This window comes from Periplaneta americana, chromosome 9 (assembly GCF_040183065.1).
Source record: "Periplaneta americana isolate PAMFEO1 chromosome 9, P.americana_PAMFEO1_priV1, whole genome shotgun sequence".
Classification (NCBI taxonomy): domain Eukaryota; kingdom Metazoa; phylum Arthropoda; class Insecta; order Blattodea; family Blattidae; genus Periplaneta; species Periplaneta americana.
This window is the reverse complement of record NC_091125.1, coordinates 48,916,115-48,939,773: the sequence shown is the minus strand read 5'-3', so window position 1 is coordinate 48,939,773 and position 23,659 is coordinate 48,916,115. Positions and strand designations below refer to the sequence as shown.

The window sequence follows — 23,659 nt, the reverse complement described above, 5'->3', positions numbered from 1 at the left end:
AAAACATAAGATTATTTAGGGCCAAATTAAAGAAGTACCTAATTTCTCACGCCTTCTATTCTGTAGGTAAATTCATAACATTCAACAACACTTCATGAATATTTCTGTGTTGTATTAAGTACTGATACTAAAACTTTGTGTTGTACCAGTAGACTATATTGTAAAACTTTTCTGTATATATTTCAACTAGGCTGTGACTATAATTAAGACTTTATAGTACTATTAAGGTTTTTTTTTTTTTTTTTTTTTTTCATTTAACTTGTTTCATATTCTAGCTGTGAAGCAATGTAAGAATACCATGCAATGTAAATACAGATACGGATTCAAATTTCAATTTCAATTAATACAAGAAGAAACTATTTGTTTGAGATAAGTTTTTCTGAATACCACACTAATAATAATAATAATAATAATAATAATAATAATAATGATCCTGATGTAACATACAATGACTGACAGAAAGAATGCAATATTGTGTGAAATATGAAATTAACCAACATAATACTTCTTTAAAACATTTCCCCACAAATTTTCCTGTTGAACAGCATCTCCTTCTCCCTCTTGAGAGATTTCCCTCATCAAAGGATGATGTAATTATCATTCTACCTCTTGGCATGCATCTCAGACTGTTTGTGCGATAAATGTTGTCCTTCGAGCAATAAAGTTCATGCTTACTAATGATTTCGTTCTTAATTTCGACCATATTCCATGTTATTATTCGGTGAAATTGCAATTGTTTCGATTTTCAAGCAGTTAAAACTACATTTTGTCACAAAAGATGTTTATGTCCAGAAAAAACTGCAAGAATGATTTTTTGGTGAACTATGGACGAAGTATGTGTTATATTGTTTGAGTGGCTGATGTCAGTGTTTTTACTGTCCAGAGAATGCTCCAAAGGTGCAGAGAACTTAACATTTTCTCTGTAAATGAAATAATATGACAGGGTTGCTATAGGACTACTATAGGAGCACAAAATTACCTCAAAAAGGTGATGGAGAGTCTGTGTTAGTGCAAAAAAAATAAGAAACCGACTGGATGAGGCAGACTTTCGTCAGAGATTCTGATTGTCTGTGACGGATATTTTTTTTGAGAGTCTGTTCGTGCAAAAAAAGAAAGTAAGAAAAGACTGAATGAGACAGACTTCCGTCACAGATTCTGATTGTCTGTGACAGATATTTCCTTTTTGATTCATATTTCAGGAATAAGACTTTTAAGCTGTCTGCATCTTTGCAGTAATCTTTGGACAGTGAATGAAGTTGACACAAGATACCGAACCAACAAAGTGCGTATTTCATCCACATTTCATCGAAGAAAATTGTTCTTGTAACTTATGCTGAACATGATTGTGACAAAATTCAGTTTTAAACTGATTAAAACGTGTAAATAGTTGCAGTTCCACCAAACAATAACGAATGACATGGAAAGGGTTAAACTCTAAATCATTAGCAAGCATAAATTTGATTGCTGGAAGGATAACATCTATTGCACAGAATAGTCTGAGATGCATTCTGTTGCGTAGGAGGGATGTAAACCACCCTTTGATAAGGAAAACTCTCAAGAGGGAGACAAAAATACTACTCTAAACAGAAAAATATGTGACAACAGTAGGAAAATGTTTAAATGAGGTGTTATATACTGCTTACATTGACATTTCACATAGTGTTACATTTTTTGGCTCGTCATTGTATTGTAGATCCTCCTCTCATGATGCACCATAGACAAATTTGAAGACAGTAAAGGGATTTGCGGTTTTGCAATTTTTGGCTATAAGATTTATTGTATGAAAAGCAAATGAGTGAAAACTGCTGCCTGTTAAGAAATATTCATCTTTTGTGATCTAGTGGATCCAAAGATCACGAGTTCAAATCTGGCCAAAAGCAGTGAATTGATTCTAAAGGACAGTGAAATCTATTGCCACTAGACCACCGAGAAAAACATAGTAATGCAGATTGAGAAAACATTAGTTTAATTAAAAATGTTTTATTTTACAGAGAGGAATGATGTGTGTCCTCCACTAGCTGATTTTAATGACGTACCTCCGTTTCTTGGTAAGTATCAATTTATCTGTATAGAATTGTGCGTGACAGAAAGTCAGATTGATATTGTAGTAGTTGATTTTATTTGTACATATTATACAGTGTTTATATGATGCGACGTCATGAAAAATACAGTGAAGTTTTTACTTGCTGTCCTGCAGCCAACATTTCCTATGCATCTTGTTCATTCATCAACACTTCTAACAATGCTGACTGTCTTAAGCCTAGCTAATAGAGCAAACATCGACACTTATAGCCTAGATATTATTGCAGCTTCTAAATTTGGCTTACATATACACACTACACACACTTGAAAAGAAGAGCACTTTAAAGACTTTCAAGATTACTTCCAAAGAATAAACACTCTTCACTGCTGATAACCAGGCTTTGTCAACCATCATTCTTGGGAGAGTAACTCATTGTTCCAGCTGCATAGTAACTGACTGCAGGAAGGAAATAACTATACTACATTATAATCCATGCATCTTATTCAATGTAGGAGACTTCAAAATAATGACAGCTGGCGAAACCATGAACGAATTTAATGTTATAATAATGAATGATATGGAGTTTGCCATTAGTCATCTTGTATCTGCATTTAGAATTTATATTGCTATAGAGAATTCCCATTTAAAAGCAGACTAATCTCATCTGGCGCTTACTTTCTAAATTTTTGAATATCCAAACAAAGTTCGTAAAATTAACAAGTATGGAATATCAGAATTATGTTGGTTAACAAAAAAAAAGTTGTTGTTTACATTAAAATGTTCGTTGCTACAATGATGTACTGGAAGAGCACCTAATGTAGAGAAGTAAAAAATATTGAACACATGAGTTTCAAAGTGGGTGATTATTCTCCATTTCCGCCACTTCATAAACTAACTACATACAAATATACTGTCTCTGGTTCTTCATTATTATGTGTGTTAATGACATTAACAGTTCCAGAAGAAAGAGATGGATGTTAAGCATTAAGAGATCTTTAGGCTGTCCAAAAAAAAAAAACGGGGCCTTGGGCCTTATACTTGTTTGGATCATGATGATGTGATTATACCAGTGCATATAGTAGAATTGTTAGAACAAAAAAAATATCCCATTCTATCACGAGAACAGAAGAGAAAAATATTTGTAGCATTTAGTTCACATGTATATTTATATCCAGTGTTTTAAGTATAGTGTTTTTCATTCCCCCAGAAAGAAAACCAGAAGTGCTTGCTGAAGATGTAATTATTGCCAATCTTCCTGTTGGAATCAAAGAAGATGATATATTGCAACTGGCAAGAAGAAAATCTCTATATCCAATACACATATCTCCTGTAGAAAGAACGGGATTGAAATACAATATGTAAGTACATATTTACTCATTTCTAGAACTGCAAAACTTTATCAAATAAATTTTAATTCAATAAAATTTCACCCCATATTTTTATTACTGGCTTTCTTGAACTCTCGAATGTGATACTTAGTAGATGTCCTTGTGGTTGAAATAAATATGGTTCCAGGTCACAATGGATACAATATTTAGAAACGTGTTTTTTATGGTAGTTGTCAGCTTCATAGAAGACGACATTAATAAGTTATTGATAGTTTGCGCCATAAGGCAGACATGTTGTCTAATTATTGTAATGTTAATAACATACGAAATTAGGAAAAGATTAACAGTTTGTGCTGTAAGGCAGCAATGTTGTCAAGCTGTAATAATGTCTATAATAGACAAAATTATAAAAGAACTGACAGCTCGTACTTTTAAGGCACAAATGTCAAGTTGTGCAACATGATTACTCCAAGTCGTTTCTGATGAATTTATGGACTCAGTTTAGCAGGTCTAAATATAACTGAGTGGTGATTGTTCCTGAGACAGAAGCTCGATAATGGTGCTGCTTCTTCCCCCCCCCCCCCTCCCTTACCTTCCAGTAACACTAAAGATCTAGGCGAAATGAGTTACAAAAAAAGCAAACCTTCCCAGTAAGTTATTTGTAAGTTCGAAGTTCAATCCTGCAAGCCACAGCAATGTGTTCTCAATTTGGCAATGTTAGCAGATGAGCACGCTGAATAGGTGCAGCTCTGTGAATCATTCTGAAAGAATTTAATGCGTCCAGAACACAATTTCGCATTCCTGTTTAATCCCTAAGTAATATACAGTATTCATTCCATTTATAAACTGTAATCTTACGATAATCTTATTTGCGTCAATGTTGTCCCTGTATTGCCGCTGTAGTGTCATCAGTTCCATTGATTTCTGTAATAAGTGTGCACTTTAACTTAATTTTCCTTTTATTGTTTCTTTGTTTACAGAATTTCAGTGTATTCCATCTTAAGTTTCTTGCTTTTAAAATGTAACTGTGTACTGTAGTTTATTTGAAGCATTCTCAAGCAAAAGCATGTGCTGTGCATTACGAATTTTATTTAATTATTATAATTACTATTTATAATATAAAGTCCACACCTGTGGAGTAATGGTTAGCGCGTCTGGCCGCGAAACCATGTGGCCCGGCTTCGATTCCCGGTCGGGGCAAGTTACCTGGTTGAGGTTTTTTCCGGGGTTTTCCCTCAATCCAATATGAGCAAATGCTGGGTAACTTCCGGTGTTGGATCCTGGACTCATTTCACCAGCATTATCACCTTCACATCATTCAGACGCTAAATAACCTGAGATGTTGATAAAGCGTCTAAAATAACCTACTAAAATAAATAAATATAATATAAACAATGAAAAAGTCGTAACGAGACTCAAACAAGATACATACTTCTTTTTCACCCGACTCTAATACCATGTCTGCTGTGTTAAAAACATTACAGAAGTGTACCAAATTCAAATGTAACACTTTTAATGATTGCATATTGTGTTTTATTTATGATGGACATCACAGAAAAAAACTTCTGCTCTTGTTTTAGCTAATTTTAAATGTGGAAGTCAGTGGCATGCATATCCTTTGGAGATTTTATGCCATAACATGGAAATTTGAATCCATAGGTCATGAGTTCCTATCTCAAGTTGCTTGTCTAAGGCCGTCTACACTCAATAAAAATATTGCAATGTTGTTCACCCTGTATTGTTTTATACGTCAGTTCTTTCTATGTAATATTAAAGATCACGAAGAAAATCATTTGATTTGAAATGAAGAATGGTTTTGATTCCGAATGAAGACCTGTTAACTTTTTACTAGAGTGTTATATTTCATATGCTTTGTTTATGTGTTGATAAACAATTCTTTTATATTTTCAGTCCGTTTTGCCACATGTACTTCACTGATCCATTTGATGCAGAATTGGCGGAAGTTGAACTTAAAGGCTTTAACATGGCAGGGAAGAAGCTGGTAGCATTGAGAGCTGAGAAACTTCTTAATGATGAAATTTAATCCACACAAATTGTGATATCTGTGTTCCAAACTAAGGAATGTTGCTATTTGAAAACTGTATGACTTGAGGCTTTCCCAGTGTTTGATGTAGAATAACTCTTCTCGGGTTCTCAGCCAGGTGAGTTGGAGATTTGCTTCCAAGCTTTCAACAGCTAGCTCTGCCATCTTCTTCATTCCCTGAACCCGAGAAGAGTTATTCTATTCGAAAACTGTTACACCTTTTTGCCACACATTTGCAGAAGTGAATAAGTTTACTAACTGCATCTGCTAAGCTTGAACTCGAACTTGTTCACTTCTTATACTTACAAATGCTACAACACGTACTACTATGCTTTGTGGTATAATCATGACATGCCAGAAAAGTGATCAGGTCATAGGAGAAAATCAATTCCATACATTTATGCCAGATATTTTTGGCACTGTTTCTTTCCATAAGGGAATTAGTCCAGTTTGTCAGTATCTTATCTGTAACTGATCCCTTGTCTATTTACAATGTGGAAATGTCCTATCTCACTACTTACACCAAAGTGCTGAGTGTAAGAAAATCCGAGGTACATTGAACATGTTCCTCCATCTTTCTTAAAATATTCCACATGTAACCTTCCATTTTATAATTATTTTTCTTACGCAAGTTTATTTTATTTTCGCAATTACTATGCTGTATACAAGTATTTGGTAAGAGGTGGTGTACCTTTAATTACGAGATTTGAAAAATGAGTGACTTTTGTATAAAAATTCACATCTACACACTGCTACAAATTAATTAGATATTATACAAATTTCTTAATACTTCTTATATTGTACATACATGCTCTTTGCATAATTATCTTAATTGTCAATGGCTTTTTATACTTTGAAATAAGTTTCCGACTTTGAAATATTACAACCATTATTGTACAATTTGTACTCATATGTTTTTTGATATAGGGGTACTAAATGTTTTATATAGGGTGAGACAAACTGTAGAAAATTATACTAGTTTTTGTGCTGTCATGAGAACATTGTTTCAAAAAATTCAAACTGCAGAGAAAACAACAACATATATTCTACAACGCCCCTCAGTCACAGTGTATCATTTCTATTAGCTCTAACTACATTCTTACAAAGTAATTTCACATCAGTTCTTTGAATGATGGAACTTGTAATTCAGTTTAGTATTCGATTTTGATAGATTTTTTTGTTATTGAATATGAAACTGCCTTAACAAGAGCAATTGGCAATTTTAAGAGTAGTTGATGAGCTCTAGAAGACTTGAATTTATATATCTTATCTTGTACTCTACCAAAATTTTTTCTTATATACAGTAGAATCTCGTTAGTACGATTTTCTAGGGACAAAAAAAATTTGTGTCGTATTTTACCACGATTTGACAGTGTCAGTATTCACACTTGCAGCCTCGCCTCGGACACATCTATATGTTAGACTGTGATGGTTCTTGAGTCTTTCAATCCAAACCATTTAAAGATTTGAAGTCCGAAAGTCCCATCTGTAGCACTAAATGCGCTGCCTTAGCATGAACCATGGTGCCATCGATTGGTGTATTTGAAGCATGGGCTTGCTTGAACCATTTTAGTTACACATTTTCTAATGCTAGAAACTGCCCTCACATACACATTTTCGTTTACCTCGTTTTCCTTCTAAATATGCTGCTTCGATTATTCTTCTTTTGCCGACTCGTATTCAGTGTTGACGGAGGAATGTTGAATTTCTGCGCAATATCAACGTGCTTCATTTGTGGGTTGAAGTCCACGTCTTGAATTATGCTCCATTTTTCTTCATTCGTAATCTGCCTTACTTTCTTCTTATTCATACATACAAACTCGTGACCTAAGTACAAACTTCCACCAACAGTGAAACAAGTTATTAACGATACTATCGGACTTCGTCTTCTAATGGAAACGAAATAGCAGCGTGCTGCATGCCTGCATTGGCATAGGCAGCGAAGGTGAGGGGGTTAGAGTGGGAGAGAGAATGCATGCGCGATGTAGGATTGTTCATCAATATGGCCACCGACAACCAAGTTTGAACGCAGTAAGCGGAAGACGTCAAATGTGTAAACGGATAATTTTAATGTATGTTTAATGGAATTGGGGTTGAGATTTCCAAAAATAAACGTGCTGGTAATGGGGAACGTGCTAATGAGATTTCACTGTATATATGTTTTTTTTTTTCTTTTATTGAAGACACAGATTGAGTTGATAGAAATATTTCAATATTCCTGGATCTCTTTGTCTCCTTTCTCTATCTCCATTACTATGCTATTTATATTGCAAGACATGATGCTTTTGGAAATATTAAGATATATAAATTCAAATGAGAACAAATACATTATTAGTTTTAATGACTTTCCATCTATTACATCAGTCTCTAACGAATTTTCCTTTGTTAGGAAAAAAGACGAGCAGTATTATACTTTGCTCCAAAACATGACGGCCTTTCTTCCTGAAATTGGTAAACCCTTATAAACCCCCATCTTCTCCTCAGCTCTTAGGCATGTGGCAGAAATACGATGACTGGCCTTCAAGAATTGGCAACTCAGCTAAGTGTTTATCCCTTGCACGTTCCTACAGTTAAGTGGTGAAGGGAGTGAGGGAAGGCCGTCATGTTTTGGAGCAAAGTATACTTCGAAGTCTGTGTAATTTGGTAGCTAATCCTTCTCTTCCGATTAGTTACGTAAATCATCAGAGTTTCATAAAAGTTGGTTGAATCTTGTACTTTTATATCTAATGGTGTGAGTAATCAGCAGATGGATCCATCTGAGCAATGCTTCAGTGTGAGGAATGAGATATAGATGTTGGTCACATTTATAATCCAGTCAGGTGGTTTATTGTCTTTCTGAAAGAGCATTGCAGGCTACTTGGTACAACAATTAATGAGCTTCTCTAAAACTTGTTTAAAACTAGTGTTATCAGCACTATACTGAAATACAAGAGGAATGTCACAGAGTAAGAGGACTTCTCCTTTGTGACAAACTAAACTAAACTCCGATAATAGGAAGAACAAAACACTGAAGCACATTATTGGAAGCTAGAGAAAGAGTGATGCGAATCAACTTTTAATTGCCATTCGACAACAACAACTTTTGTAAAACTTCATCCCCTGCTATTTTCCTAGCCCTACTCCTTGGCTGTCAGAAAACAATTTTATTTATACATGAAGTATTGTGAATGATATGGTTAAAGTTTGCTTTAGTTTGTTATCTGCTATGTTTCTTCTGGGAGGACAGTTTAAATTTCTGGGTGAAAAAAGTCTCTTCAAAAGTATAGCTGAAAGAAATTCTGCTGTAAATGAACTAAAGTGTTGCACTCACTCTGAAGAACAATAATATGCCATTTGCTTTTTTGTGGATTTTGATTGCTTTCTTTTCTGTATTCTTCAATTCTTCATGCCAATCTCATAACCTTATTCCTTTGTTGTGCTCGTGCCAGAGAATTGGTTCCATTCCGAGGCTTATTGTGTAGTTTCGTAACAAGTTTTTTTTTTTTTTTTTTATGGTGATGAGTTGTTAGTCCTCCGCCCAACCCCCAAGCTGGAGAATCACTCTTTATCTGCTGTCCACAACTGCTTATTCAATATATTCGCAGCTATCCTCCATATCTGGAGGCTGTCTCCTCTATCATATTGTTCTAAACATACTGGGTGATTCATTCAGTGTTCTGTCCAAGGGCAGATCTTTCACTGCAAACCCAGCTTTCTCCAATCTTTCCTATTTTCTGCCTTCCTCTTTGTCTCCTCGTATGATCCATATATGTGGTACAGTCATTAAGTTCTAAGACTTGACGCCTGGAGGGTAGGCTCCCACAAGAATCTGGATGTATCACAAGATGCCTCATAACACGGCGTACATTTAAACAGAACCACATCCTCCCTCAAAATAGTCTCCGTTGGCCGTTATGCATGTTTGCCAACGTTGGTATAGCTGCTGGAAGCACCGTTGAAAGATGTTGGCAGGAAGGTCCCGTATGGCTTCTCTTGTGGCAATCATGACCCCTTCGGAAGAATGAAATCTACGCCCACGTAGGGTTGCTTTCATGCGAGGAAAGAGAAAAAAATCGCATGGTGCGAGATCAGGTGAGTACGGAGGGTGTGGAAGAACTGTCACCTGTTGTCTTGCAAGTTCCTCTTGGACAAGACAGAGCGATGTGCAGGGACGTTGTCATGTAGCAACAGCCAATTCTTTGTATGCCATAGCTCAGGTCGCTTACGGCAAATTGAATCTCGTAAATGGCCAAGGATCTCTTTGTAGTGGGTTTTGTTCACAGTTGCACCTTCTGGGATGAATTCCATGTGAACAATTCCATTTGAATCAAAAAACAGTTCAAGCATCACCTTGCCTTTTGACCTGTCTTGTCGTGATGATAACGGCGTTTTCCAGGTGGCAGATTGTCGTTTCAGTTGCGGATCGTAAAGGAAACATCAAGTTTCGTCTCCAGTTATTATCCAGTTGAGAAACGTCGGATCATCGTCAGCACTACTGATGAGGTCACCACAAATCGTTATGCGATCATCACGTTGGTCTTGCGACAGGATTCGTGGCACACTGTGCTGGGTAACACGAGACATGTTCAGGTCATTAGACAGAAATTTGTAGCAAGTACCATGGCTGACCCCTACTGTTGCTGCAATATCTACCGATTGGGAGCGGTTAGCACGCACCAACGTTGCAACTTTTTGGATCTTGCGTTCAGTTCGAATTGTTTGTGGCCGACCAGTACGCACATCATCTTCCAAACTGTCTCTTCCTTGCAAAAAACGTCGGTGCCACCTAAACACAACACTGCGACTCACTGCGTCCTCACCATAAACTTGCTGCATCATTTGAAACGTTTCGACAGCAGTTTTGACTAATCTCTGGCAGAACTTGATGTTTGCCCGTTGCTCAAACTGTGACATCTCGGGTTCCGACGTGCGCATTCAAATCACCGTCACAACAAAGACCATAGTTCTGCTTACAGTGCATGCACTCAACTGTCTCTTGTTGGGTCGAGAGACTGACTGACAAGGTATCATACCATGGTGCCACCTATGCGCTTAGTATTAGAACTTAATGACTGTACCACGTATCTTAATGTCTTCTATCTTCTGATATCTTCTTCTGCTCCAAACTCTTCTCCCACCATTCCTTCCAGTGCATCCTTCAGTAGGCAATTTTTTTCTCAGCCAGTGACCCAGCCAACTCCTTTTCCTCTTCCTGATCAGTTTCAGCATCATTCTGGGTTTAGGTTTTTTTTTTTTTAACTTGGTTATTTAATGATTGTATTGTACAATTACTGGGGTGTTTAACATTGATGGAATTGGTGATAGCGAGATGGTATTTGGCGAGATGAAACCGAGGATTTGCCAAAGATTACCTGACGTTTACCTTATGGTTGGGGAAAACTTCTGAAAAAACTCAACCAGGTAATCAGCCCAAACGGAAATTGAGAGTAACTCCAGCTCAGCAGCCAAACATGCTACTACCTGAACTATGCTGGTAGCTCGGTTTAGTGTTATTCTCTCCTCTGTTTTGTTAATTTTTCGACTCTTTTATAGTATACTTTTTGATGTCCTTTACATCATATGGTAGATATGCCATGTGCCTACCAAATGTTGGATTTATGAATATTCACTTTTTATTATGGTTATATACATATATCTCTCGTCCTTCCTCTCTCTCTCTCTCTCTCTCTTTTTCATATTTTACATGATCACATCTTGATGTGTTTAAATGAAAAGCTGAAGTTCCGTAACTATAAAATATGAAAGTCTATTTTCTAAATCTTCATGTAAATCAGTGTACATCCATATTCTAAAGACAATCTACACTTATCAGATGTTGACCTAAGCCATTATTTCTCTTCCTTTCCAATATATTGCTGTCATCTAGTTTTTTTATTTCTGAATCAAGTTTTCTTCAGTAATTCACTTCTGGTCATAGTTGCATTGTTGTTACAGATGATGCATACTTCTTTTCTATTATTCTTACTCTGTTGACATGTTAGACAGTCACACCTAGTAAGAAATCCAAAGAGTTCTACTTTGTTTTTCTCAGTAGATGTTAGATGTTTTATATAGTCAATATTGTATATTTTCATATTTTCTTTCTTGGTAAAATCTCATTTTGCGTTTATGTTTTTAATGTCTTATATAGTCTCCCTACTGTTGGGTAGATGGAAGGATGAGATCACTAAAGAATGTCTGGAGATGGGGTTGACAGTGGAAGATCTGGCCACAGACAAAACAGATTGTACGTACTTTGTAAAATTGGCATGATGTAGACATCCTCCATGTGATTAATGGTTCCCTATTGATGTTTTGATTTATTAACTGTTATAGTGCTCTTTTGGCTAGAAAGTTTGTTTGTTACCCAATAAAAGAGTATACAATAAATACAGTGCAGCATTAGTTTTCTGCTCTGTGTAGGATTTATAAATGCATCTTATCTCCTCTATAATGGTTGTTACAATTTTGATAATATTTATGGCCTTTACACATATTGATCATTTTGGATCTAATAAATTTGGCTGCTGTCACTTTCAAAATAGTTCCCTTGGAAGTATATACAGCAATCCCAGTGCCTCTTCCATGCCTCCGAAACACCACCGAAGTCCTTTTCTTGGCAACTCGAATTTCCTTTTGAGAACCAAGGTAAAGTCACAGAGGTCTAGGTCAGGTGAGTAGGGAGGATGTGTGGGACAACCACCATATTATTTCTGTCAGAAACTGTCCCTGGTGTGGGCAAATGCATTGCTGTGGACAACAGTCAATTCTGATTGTGCCAGAGTTCTGGTCTTTTCCATCGCACATCTTTTCTCAGATGTCTCAGGACATGGCATTAAAAGTCAGAATTCACAGTAGAGCCAGCAGGAATAAATTATTGGTGAACAATGCCTCTGAAGTCAAAAAAGACGACGAGCAAGCTATTTGTTGCACTCCACACCTGCTGTGCCTTCTTTGGTTTTGGTGATTGCAGGCTCTTCCATTGTGACAACTACTGGTGTTTTCATAAACCTGTGCTGGACTTACGGAATTTTCGCCAAAAATCTGATGATTTTCCGAGTTTAATCCAAAACTTGATGCAAGTGCGGTATTCTGATTCGTCAGCCATCATCAGACACATAGCACTCTATTGTGTGAGGCTCACTTCACCAACCCTGGCCGGAGGAGAACATCACAAGGGAAGCTGGGAGTGGGGATGTAGTGGAACTGATAGGAGGTGTTGACAGGATAAAGGTCTGACCATTCAGCTCTGAAGGGGTTAATACATGTATTATGATTTGTTAATGTTTTTATAAGCTTGTACTGTGGATGTTACCAGTTCGGAAGTTGGCTAGTAGGGGCGTGGTTTCATTTCAAGTAGCTTTGGAGTGAGTAACAGTTCATGCATTCTTCACAGGGCCGGTGAGGTGAGTTCAGTATAATAAACACAAGATTACAAAAATACGTGCAACAATGAAATGTGTGTAGCCAGAACGCCATGACTCAGGAGACTTGGGAGCAGTGATTTTCAGTGTTACAAATCATAATGGTTTGATATAGTCACAGCAAATACAGTCTTAGAACTTTCTGATACCACCTCTTATAATATTTTGATTCATGCAACTTTATATCGGAATCAAAATATTGTAGATTCCAAACCTTGTTTAGACTGGTGGGTTTATTAAATAAATGAAGTAGGTCGACATAATTAATAATACACCAGAAGTGCTGATGTTCTTTCCTTGTATATTTCAATCCTGTTATTATTACCTACAGCAGTTAAAAGGCACTTGGTATCGTGTCATAAAGTTGGCAAAAAAGAAAGTGAAGGCCTTTTTCAGTTTATCATAACACCTGATGTTCCACTGTAATTCTTGGTTTTCCAAAAGTTGGACTTTCCTCATATTCAAGGCCCTTCACTTTGCATATTTATTAAATGTGCAAATTATTTCTCCTTCAGCGACAAATGAAATCATGCCATGCTTAACCATCCACAAGCTGTTCAGCGATCTTCATTTCACAGATCCTATACAGAGTAACATTATCCGGAATATAAAATTCATATAAATGACAAATACAGTACACATAAAGGCGCAAATAATTTAGTATTTACGGACTGTGTAATTAAATCTAAAACTATAAGAGTCAAATTAACTTATATCTATTTAAAATTAAAATACCAGTATGCAAAGCTAACATTTAAAAGAATCTTAACTCTGCATGATTTTAGTAGCATCTACTTTATTATAAATTGAGTGTTTCTCTCATTGCAGAGTTTCTAAACCTGTATCTGTCTGTCAAGTGAATAGTATCTGCATTATGGCCTGGAATGTATTACATCTCACAACACATCACAAGTTCTTAGCTAGTTGAGTACATTCCACTGTAATAATGTCAGAGCAGTAACCAGCATACCATCAAAGGTATGGTTCATTGATTTTAATAGCTCCTGTTTCAGCAGTTGTTGGCAAGAATAGTAGATAGATGTTTCCAAGTTCATCAGAATATGCTGCAATCATTTTGAACATACGGAAGCAACTACAGATTAAAATTCACGTATTTGTCTTCTAATTTTGTTTCAAAATGAAAGTACTTAATATTAAGTCTAGAATTTTCTCGTATGCCATCTGGTAATCTGTGCAGTGCTCTTCTAGGCTTGGTCATCTTTGATAACAGAATTCTGCAAAGCCAGAATGTTCCATTGATAATATGTCCGAAAAAATTTAATTCCTACATGTGACTTAACATAAATAGTCTTTGTGTACATCCAGGTTGATAATCAATAATATTTTGTATGTATTAATTGGAAATTCTCTGCATTTAACTCTGTCTTTGATTAATTATATTCAGCAAACATTTGAAGAATATGGATATAGCCTCCATTCTTTGGATACTGAGCACGTAATGTTTTTATTGATCTTAGACCACACTGAAATCGTTGGCTGTTTATTTATAAGCTCACCTGTTAAAAGATAACTCTCCTTTGTGCTAAAATACGTTTTTAAAAACTGGCAATGTGGCTACCCCAGAAACAGAATCATAATCACTTTGAAAAAGCTCATCAGTTCATCACGATATTTGTAAATTGTTAAAATATTAAAGTGACAGTTACTGCCTTCCTCCCATAATAGACTATTATAAATAGTTCTCATTTTACTTATGTTCTTCTGTATACTACAACTACGTATGATGACAAAGTGAACCATGTGTAAAGCTGCAGTCATATAAAATGTGTGCTTTAAGAATGCTGTCATAAACTTTCGTTCAAAATTCTTTCTTTCTCCATCCTTTTCAGTAACTGTGTGTATTACTTGACCAAGGCCAGTGGAGTCCTGCAGCCCGGAGCCGTGACGCTTCTGCTCCTGTGTTCGTAATACCACATTGCAATAGTTCACATTAAGCCAGCAAGCTCCACTCGCCTTGGTCGAGTAATACTTACAAATTCTTTTTTTCTCTCTCCTGTTTACTTCTTAACCCCAATATTTTTCAAACACAATGTTCATATGCATAAAAATTAATGTTTCCCCTATTTTTGTATGTGAAAAATGAGAATGTGAATTACTGTCTTGGTGCAGTGAGCTTTTAAACAAATACCATACAATATTTTTTCCTATTGATTAACAGTGTTGAATTTCTTGATCTGTTTTTGCTCCAGTAATTCTCTCCCTCCCCTCCCTCTCTCTTCCTCTCCCCTCTCTCTCTCACACAGGAAACAGTATGTCTGATAACTTCAAATGATTGAGCATTTAATCTTCTTAATTGTTGTCTATGTACTTTGACAATGAAGTCTAGTGTTTATGATAAACAAAGGCTCATTGCAGAGGTCTTTCAGTGCTCATCTTTAATGTTTGTTAGCTTATAAACATATATTTGTCCATACCCTCCTCAAATCACACTATTCGAAATATGTTAAAGTTTTCAAGGTAGAAGTACTTCATTTCACTTTCATTGCTTAGAGAATCTTGTGATATTACCATAATACAGGGTGATCAATATAAACCTATACTATTTTAATCATGTATAAACATTCGAATAGAAAATAGGGAACCTATGAATCCACTTGTCTCTCTCCCCTCCCCCCCCCCTCTCTCTCTCTCTCAGCAAATATTGAAAGTGTCCACCTTCATCCAAATAGAATTGTACATCACCCACCACATTCTGTGATGTTTGCTGAAGAGTATCTTTGTCAGTGTTGTTAATGTCATTCCTGATAGTTTCCCCCCTTACTCCTGTTTCTTTTTCGGAAGTGAGCAAGTCCTTGGACGATTTATGTACACTCTGTCCTTTAGGTAGTCATAAAGGAAGAAGTCTGGTGAGATTATGTCCGCTGATCTGGGAAGAGAAGGGGACCTCAGATTCTATAGAATAATGTGATGGTTGAAGAAGCTGGTTATGAACTCATTGGATGTGTGAATTGTAGCACTGTCTTGCTCAAAGTAGCCCTCCTTCTACTTGTTCCACACATTTCATGAAAATGCGACTGTAAACTTCAGTTTTCACTATCTCATTAAAAAAAATTGAGGCCGTGGATTCTTAAGGGAGATATTGTGCACCAGGCCCCATTACATTTTCAGAATGTAATGGGGGATGGCATATAACATGGGGATTTTTGTCAGCCAAATATCTGCTGTTTTGAGAGTTAATGTAGTCTGTTAGGTGAAACCAAGCCTCGTCCAAAAACCATCTCATGGAGAGAATCTCTGGACATGATGTAAGAAGAACCTAGAACTGTTGCTATTACTGTGTTTCTATGAGGAATTCAAATCGACCTGAATACACTTTCCATATTCAATATGAACTAAAATTGATTTCGATTCCTAAGGTTCAATATCAAAATAATACATCTTTCTTATGTTGGTTAACTTTGGTTTACGTTGGCGAACCTTTACAAAAAAAAACTGAAATTGGGCTCGAAATTTAACTAAGTCGTATCTAGGGTTCCCAACTCTTTTTTGAAGAAAATACGGGAGACTAAGGAATCGACAAAATGTCACAGAAAATAGACAAATTATTTGCTTCAGTTACTAAAAAACAACTTTATTCTACACTTCGGCAGCTAGGTTTAAATTAAGAGTATTTTGAGAAAGATTTTGTCTCGAGTAGTTCTCAGCTCTGATTTGATTAAATGTGTCATGTTCATGTTTCGAACATCTGTCCAATTATTGTTCATAAGGTGAAACACCCTCTTGTATGAGCATAACTACTTGGTATGCTTAGAATAAAATTAGCCAGCTTTTCCAAATTTATAATATTAACACTGATTTTAAACAGTGAGCACTAAAAACCATTCTTGGCAAGCATTATATTCTATAAATACTGCATATTGCAGTGCATGCTTTGAACAATAAAACTCATATAAACAATTATAAAACAAGGCAAAATCAAATGTTTAGATTAAAAATTTTAACATTAAGCAAAAATAAGGGAGAAAAATACTCGAAGATGAGAATACGAGAGCCAGAAGTCTGTTAAAAATTAGGGGCAAATACAGGAGATCCCGGGAAATACGGGAGGGTTGGCAACCCTAGTCGTATCACAATGGATATTATTAACATTGGCCTTATCTGGTTGTATAGGTGTTAATTACAAAAACAAAGAAATATGAAAGTGACATAAGCACTGACACAACTGACTCTTGAGTATCTGAAGATTCTGCCTGGTGGAGTGCGGCCTTTGCAGTATCCAACCCCTCATCTGAAGTTGATGGCCAACTACCAAGAATATTGTGCAGTAATTCAAAACATTTACACTCCTTACACTCTGCACCACTCTTTTTGTTCTCCTTTCAACAGGTGCTCTAAACCAATTTTCCATTTGTCTTTAATCTATTCAGCACTTTGGAAATTACAGCCGCTTTTCTCCATTTCCTTCTCTACTTTTCTAGATTGCAGAATTTTTAAATCGTTTTCCATCAAACAATTTGTGGATTTGCTTTTCAGAAAATATTTCTAACAAGATTATTATTTCTTCTGTTGTCCATACCAAAGTCGATAATGTCAAAGCTCCTTACCTTCTTGTTTGAATTGTTCTAAATTAGGCATGCAAATAATCAGAACATCCAAACATATTCGGTTACACTTGGAAAAAGAATGGCGATCATCATGCGCAAAGCATATTCGGTTTAATTTCAATACAGTAGCTGTTTATATGCCAAAATCGTTGCAGCAATTTCGATCTGATCCTATTATCTAGCAGAATCGAATTTGAGATTCAGTTCGAATTGAATCCCCATTTCCATTAAATATTTAGTACAGAAAGTGTACTGAAATCAATATGAATTCCCCATGGAAATTTAGTAAATATCACACTCTTTTTTTCTTCTCTGGTTCTTTCAAATCTTGCACTGTATGTACCCTGTAAGGCCATATGCCCACTTTCTTTCCTGCTTTCTGACATGTGTTGTATGAATAGCCTGTCTCCTGGTTTAATGAACGTAATTATTTCTGTGGTGAGTGGATTGAACATTGTCGAACATCTATATCACTGTTAGGCTTTGCAGGTCCATGTTTACCATTATTGCTGAGGAACTATCCACTTGTTTCCAGCTTTCTTACTAATGACAGAATTGTTGGCTCCTTAAGGTGTCGAATTCTTTGAAATATGGGAGGCTAAGGGGGGAACAGGACTCTGCACAAATAGACAGTCTATGGTTGTGTTATTTCAGTCATGGCGACCTATACTGATTCCTCCAGAACCACTACCATAATAAAAACCAATTTCCAATTCACACTAACTTCTGAAAGTAAGTGATTAAAATTGTAAATGTATATATAAATCACTCTGTATTAGGTACACAAAAACTGCCTGTACATAATTTTATGCCCATCTCCTGCTTTCATTGTGCAAGTGGTGATTGTTGCAGATGTATACATATAATGTAATTTCCCCAGGCTTTATATCCTTGCTTGTATTGAAATCTTATGCCATATATCTAATGTGTCATGTTCGAGACACTGAAGAAGTGATAATTACAATATGAAGAGTTAGAATCACTAGTTGGCACTGTGCCAGACTTGTCCATTAAGGTCAGGAGAATCACAGTGAAATTTACATAATGATGTTACGGAAACTGCTAAAAATGTTAGCCTCCCAGTACGAAGTTATGAGTTCTTCTTTTGCGTCTCCACATAAGCAGCTCACAGATGTGTGAAGAAGTTGAAGACTGTAAAGAAATAACAGTTGTAATGTAGAGCTGCAAAATCATTACCTGACATGTATGCCGAATGAGTCTCAATGAAAATCTGGTGTTACAAATAACTTGATAGAGATTATTATCTGTTGTACATGTATATGTCGTCATGGTCTAAGGCATTCTGCCTAGGACTTGCAGTATGGAATGCATGCTGGTTCAAGTCCTCATGGGGGAAAATTTTCTCGTGAAATTTCTGCCAGTGTATGGGACCGGTGCCCACTCAGCATCGTGATACACTTGGGGAGCTAAAATAGGTAATGAAATCTGGTTATGAAAGCCTGGCTGGGGGGGGGGGGGAGATCATCGTGCTAACCACACGATACCTCCATTCTGCTTAGATGATCATCTCTGCTTTGGCATGTGGGTGTGAGGCAGCAGCCGGTTGGTTGGTCTGGGCCCTTGAAAGTGCTGTAGCACCATGAATTATTATTATTATTATTATTATTATTATTATTACTACTACTACTAATGTATGTCGTTTATTTTGGTAATTCATAAAAGAAAAGGTGACAATGATAGTAACTTGTGCAAAGAGAAGTGCTTGGCTGTATAAGCTGTATTTTCTGTTATGTTATGGAATATTGTTACACTTTTAGTAAGGTTAATTTTTTTAGTATTAGCTTTTATTGAAATAACTGCAACTTTAATTTCTCTGAAGCATAAAATATGTATGCAGCTTGCTCTGCCAATTTCTCTGTTTTAACGGTAAAGGTTTAATATTGTGATAATGTGATTTAAAATGATATCTTCTTTATGATGATGCCAGAAGAGAAGAGATCAAATGTCTAGAATTGTGCTTTCTTGTCATACATTATATCATCTTGTTCACAGCCTATGTTAACAGGCTACACTTCAAATGCTGCTGTACCATTTGTCATGTCGGCAAAATCAATGGCACAAGCAGTTTCTTCTCATTGACGAATACCACATGCACACCAGCAAGGTGTAACATTATTCCTATACTGGCCATAAAGATAATTCCTTCTGCTTTCAAAAATGGTACAGTACCTTTCTATTGCAGTTGAAAGAGATGCAGTCACATTCGTGATTGACAGAGGTTTTTCCAAGTACTAGACCGTAAGGTTACAATTTGCCAAGACTCTGCAATTTACCTCATATCGATAGAATACAAAAAAAAAAAAAAAAAAAAAAAACTAGATGTGTAGAATTTGTTGGAGATCCTTCAAGTGTGTCGAGGATTGAAGTGCGCCAGAATGTTGTTCCAGAACCCTTTCTCCAAAACATAAGTAGGAGCAGAATTCCTTGTGCTCGTAATAGATGTCTTAACAGTCACAAAGAGTCTTGTAACATAATTTCCAGCATTCAACATCCTTATACACATATATATATATGAATATGCAGCTTACATCTTTCACCCCTACAACTACACATGTTATATACAGTACTTGAAGAAAAGTTATATGAATGTCTATTGATAATGATGTCTCAAAAGCTTAAGGCATTACTGGGAGGCACAGCTAGTTGAAGCAGTCTAGATGAATGCAGTCACAGATTTATATCCCAGCTCAGGAAAGGTATGTTTCTCTTTGTGACTATATCCAGATCTTCTCTTATTCATGTATAGTCTCATTAAAAGAATATGACACATTCTTTCTGTGAGGATAAAGTGATTACATTATAATTGTAACCATTATCCATTCTGTCTTGATTCATTGCTATGAATCCCTGTCTTTTTCTATCACATGATCCAGTCAAAATGTCTATCACGTGTCTCTGATGCTCTATTTATTCTGCACCCGTACTTTTACGGTAGTGCTATCTCTGACTTGTTGCAGTTTCTAATTCCATATTCCTATTTTCGATTGTGAACTTGAATAACGAATTATCTAATGAACTTCTGTAGACTTGGGCATTGTCTGTCTGTTAATGTAACTTTAACTGAAAAGTTATCAGAATTAGGCTTTTGGGTAATCCACCGTGTCCTGGAACTTGACATTAGATTACCCAAAAGCCTAATTCTGATCACAGTCATCATGAAAGTCTAAAAACTTATGTAACAAAAATGCTATGTAAAATGACAATGTATAATAACAGTACTATGCATCTTTCAATATAACTAAAAAGTTACATAAAATGACAGTGAATAATAATAGTACTATGGATCTTTCAACAGAACTCAGGGTAGATAGTTATGCATAATATAGTTAACGAATTTTCACTATTGCATTCTCTCTCTGAAGCACATATGAAATTATGTGGATATGAATAATCAAATGCACATAATAATTAGCCAACTCTTTGATGTATAGTGTGCACCAAAACAATCAGTATTTAAAATGGATACATACTATGTTTTTATGTAACTAGTAATCTATGAAGTGCAGTTAAGTAAAGCTCTTTAATCAACCATAACATAATAGACAGGTGCTCACTTACCAGAATGGATTTATTCAACACATTCGAGTTTGTATATATATCACTCGCTTGCATTTCAGAATTGATCATCTAATAATGTGTTGTAATTTACCGATAGATCAAGAACATTACTTCCTCGTGTGTTCTGGACTAAACCAGGAAATAAAATGAATAGCTCTGAAGAGAATATAGTTTTAATTGCATTGGCTTTTGAAGAAAAAAAAAGTTTCGCTCATCCATTTAATTATTTTATGCCTTCAATATTACCGTGACTAGAAGCCTTGCAATTGATACATTGTCATGGTTTTCTTTATTTTGATCTTGGCCTCTATGAAAATCCGTCTAGATTTCTCTGAACAGAGTCCGGTAATGTGGACAGAGGTGATACAGCCAAGTGGGTTATGCTTATTTTAAAATAATGCAAAGAATAAAAATCCGAATGTGACAAATGAATCTGTCCCAGTAAGTGAGTGCCCTCCAAAGTGTTCCTTGGAACAAACAGTATGTCTTTATGACCTTGTTGATGGTGGCTCCATCTTGTTGGAACCATTGAATGTGACATGCGATATATTTTACCCAACAAAACATTTGCAGATTCCTAAAAAAAAAAAAACAGTGTGACAATAAGGTCTCTACACTGATAATGGTTAGTCTGGAGTTGTCTATCATCTTCCACAAAATGGAAGTCCAGTATATCATTTCCAGATATGGCACACCAAATCATGACATATTTCGGAATGAAGGGGTTTCTATGTAATAATATGTCTGTTCAAAAATCAAGAAAACTAGTAGTTTTGTCTATTATGTAGCCTTGAGATGAATGTGGAACTTGTCACTAAATCATATTATCTTAACATTGTAAGAACATTGGATCCTGATATACCATAGCTAATACTGAATTACAGCACACAACTCTAGTAATGTTCAGTTATTATTCAAGCAATGTCCAGTCTCTGTATTCGATATAAAAATCCACCTAGTCCTTTGAACATTAGATTTATAGAAATCATACCCATTTATAAAAATGTTTGCCAGACTTCATTTCAGAGACTGTGACACCTATGTTGGAAGCCATTCATAATAATTCTCATTGTTTGTCATTATTACTGGCCTATCTGTTCAACCATTTCCTGTACAGTGAAATTTGTCAACGTAGCTTAACCATGTTACTTGGCTTGTGCTGAAACATGTTTCAAATTTGGACCATTTATACATATGAACGGAAATAATACTCTTCAAAAAAGACTTTACCCACAGTTGTGAGAATCATAATTGCAGCACTAAGCCAAGCACTGAATCTACAATATGTCTAAATATTTTGGCAAATAATAATAAATTTCTAAATTGTAGACATCAGCTCAAAGAATTTTGAGTGACCATAAGGGTCCTGAATACAATAAACATGTACAATATAATGTGATGTGATACATTAAAGAAAAAAGAAAGTTAATTGTTGAAGGCAAATAGAAGTTGATTAATTGAAATAGAGATGATGATATAATATTTGAAGAGAATCCTTGATAATATTTATAAGAATAGACATTACATAATCAAAAGGAATGTGAAGTTCCTTAAGATAATTCCATGTGAATTTTGTGATTGAACCTCTACTGCCAAACAGCAAACCAATGACTGACCATTGTTTAAGAGGGACGTTGTACTTTTGAGAAAGATACGGCAGACAAGGTTCATATATGGACTTCTTCTCAATATCAACTTCGGTGGCCTGATTTAGGTTTCTTTCGAAACGGATAGTAGGGTCAAGAACAAGAGCCCGTTTTAAGCGTCCGTTGATAGCAATAATGTCTGCCCGTCTAAAAGAACCATCTGATGATACACAATGTACTTCCTCATGAATCTCCCAATTTAAAGTTTTTAATGATATCGCCAAAGCATGTCGTACACGATGATGTCTAGCATTGATCAGCAGCTCGCCTTTGGGGCATACTTTGTTGCTAGGTGATAATTTTAGTACTGTTTGTTTTGGCACATAACCATATTTTGTTGAATGTCCAGTTCTTGTACAAGGATAAATGTATAAGCTTCTAAAATTGTATGCAGTGAAGATCATAGTTATACATTTTACTGTATGAAAACTTTCTAGCAGGAAAAAGGAAAGGTGACAAACTATTGTTCTTCAAAATATGTCGGTATTCTATTTTTCAATATGTTTTGTTATGTTATGTAACAGTTAAGAAGTTTCTCTTAATTTCATTAATACTTTCAACCCAAACAGAGTGATAAATAAATTATATGTACACACTACCGTGTATTTATTGATTTTCTGTGTCTCCCTCTAAAAGTAAATGCCGAAACTGCATAACCACTTTGCTATATTTAGTGGTGATCAATGGAGCAATTGGTGGAATGCCAGCAAGTGAAATGAGAGTACTCTGCGAAAAACCTACCCAAACACAGTTTTGTCCACCACAGTTTCCACTTGAACATTGCTTCCTACCATGGCAAATCATACTCTAGTTATTTGACTAACAATGTACCCCAGTATAAGTATTCATACAGCCCCATAGTGACCTGCCAATGGTCTGCAGTTAGTGCTCTCATCAATGGTAGAGTTACACAAGGGGCACACAATAGGGAAATGTGCTAATGAACTCCAGACGAAATTCGTTAGAATTTTAAAAACACATACATTAATTTTACGATGAAAAAGTTGCTTCATGTGATTAGTGATTACTAGAGAGTGGAATTTAGGCAAAAACCTATTTTTTTCCTTGATA

The 23,659-nt window shown here is 35.8% G+C and overlaps 1 protein-coding gene across 2 annotated transcripts in view; it reads left to right on the top strand.

The window, feature by feature from the left end:
• LOC138705910 (probable ATP-dependent RNA helicase ddx42) overlaps positions 1-23,186 on the top strand; it is a 33,859-nt gene extending 10,673 nt beyond the window's left edge. Inside the window, exons 4-6 of one of the 2 annotated variants that reach the window (XM_069834667.1) lie at positions 1,992-2,048; positions 3,231-3,381; positions 5,263-23,186. In XM_069834667.1, the coding sequence (XP_069690768.1) occupies positions 1,992-2,048; positions 3,231-3,381; positions 5,263-5,395 (341 nt within the window). In that variant the 3' untranslated portion in view covers positions 5,396-23,186. Of the gene's footprint in view, positions 1-1,991; positions 2,049-3,230; positions 3,382-4,931; positions 5,051-5,262 lie in introns of those variants that run through there. The other variant, XM_069834668.1, reaches the window with a different exon arrangement.
• The last annotated feature ends 473 nt before the right edge of the window (positions 23,187-23,659 follow it).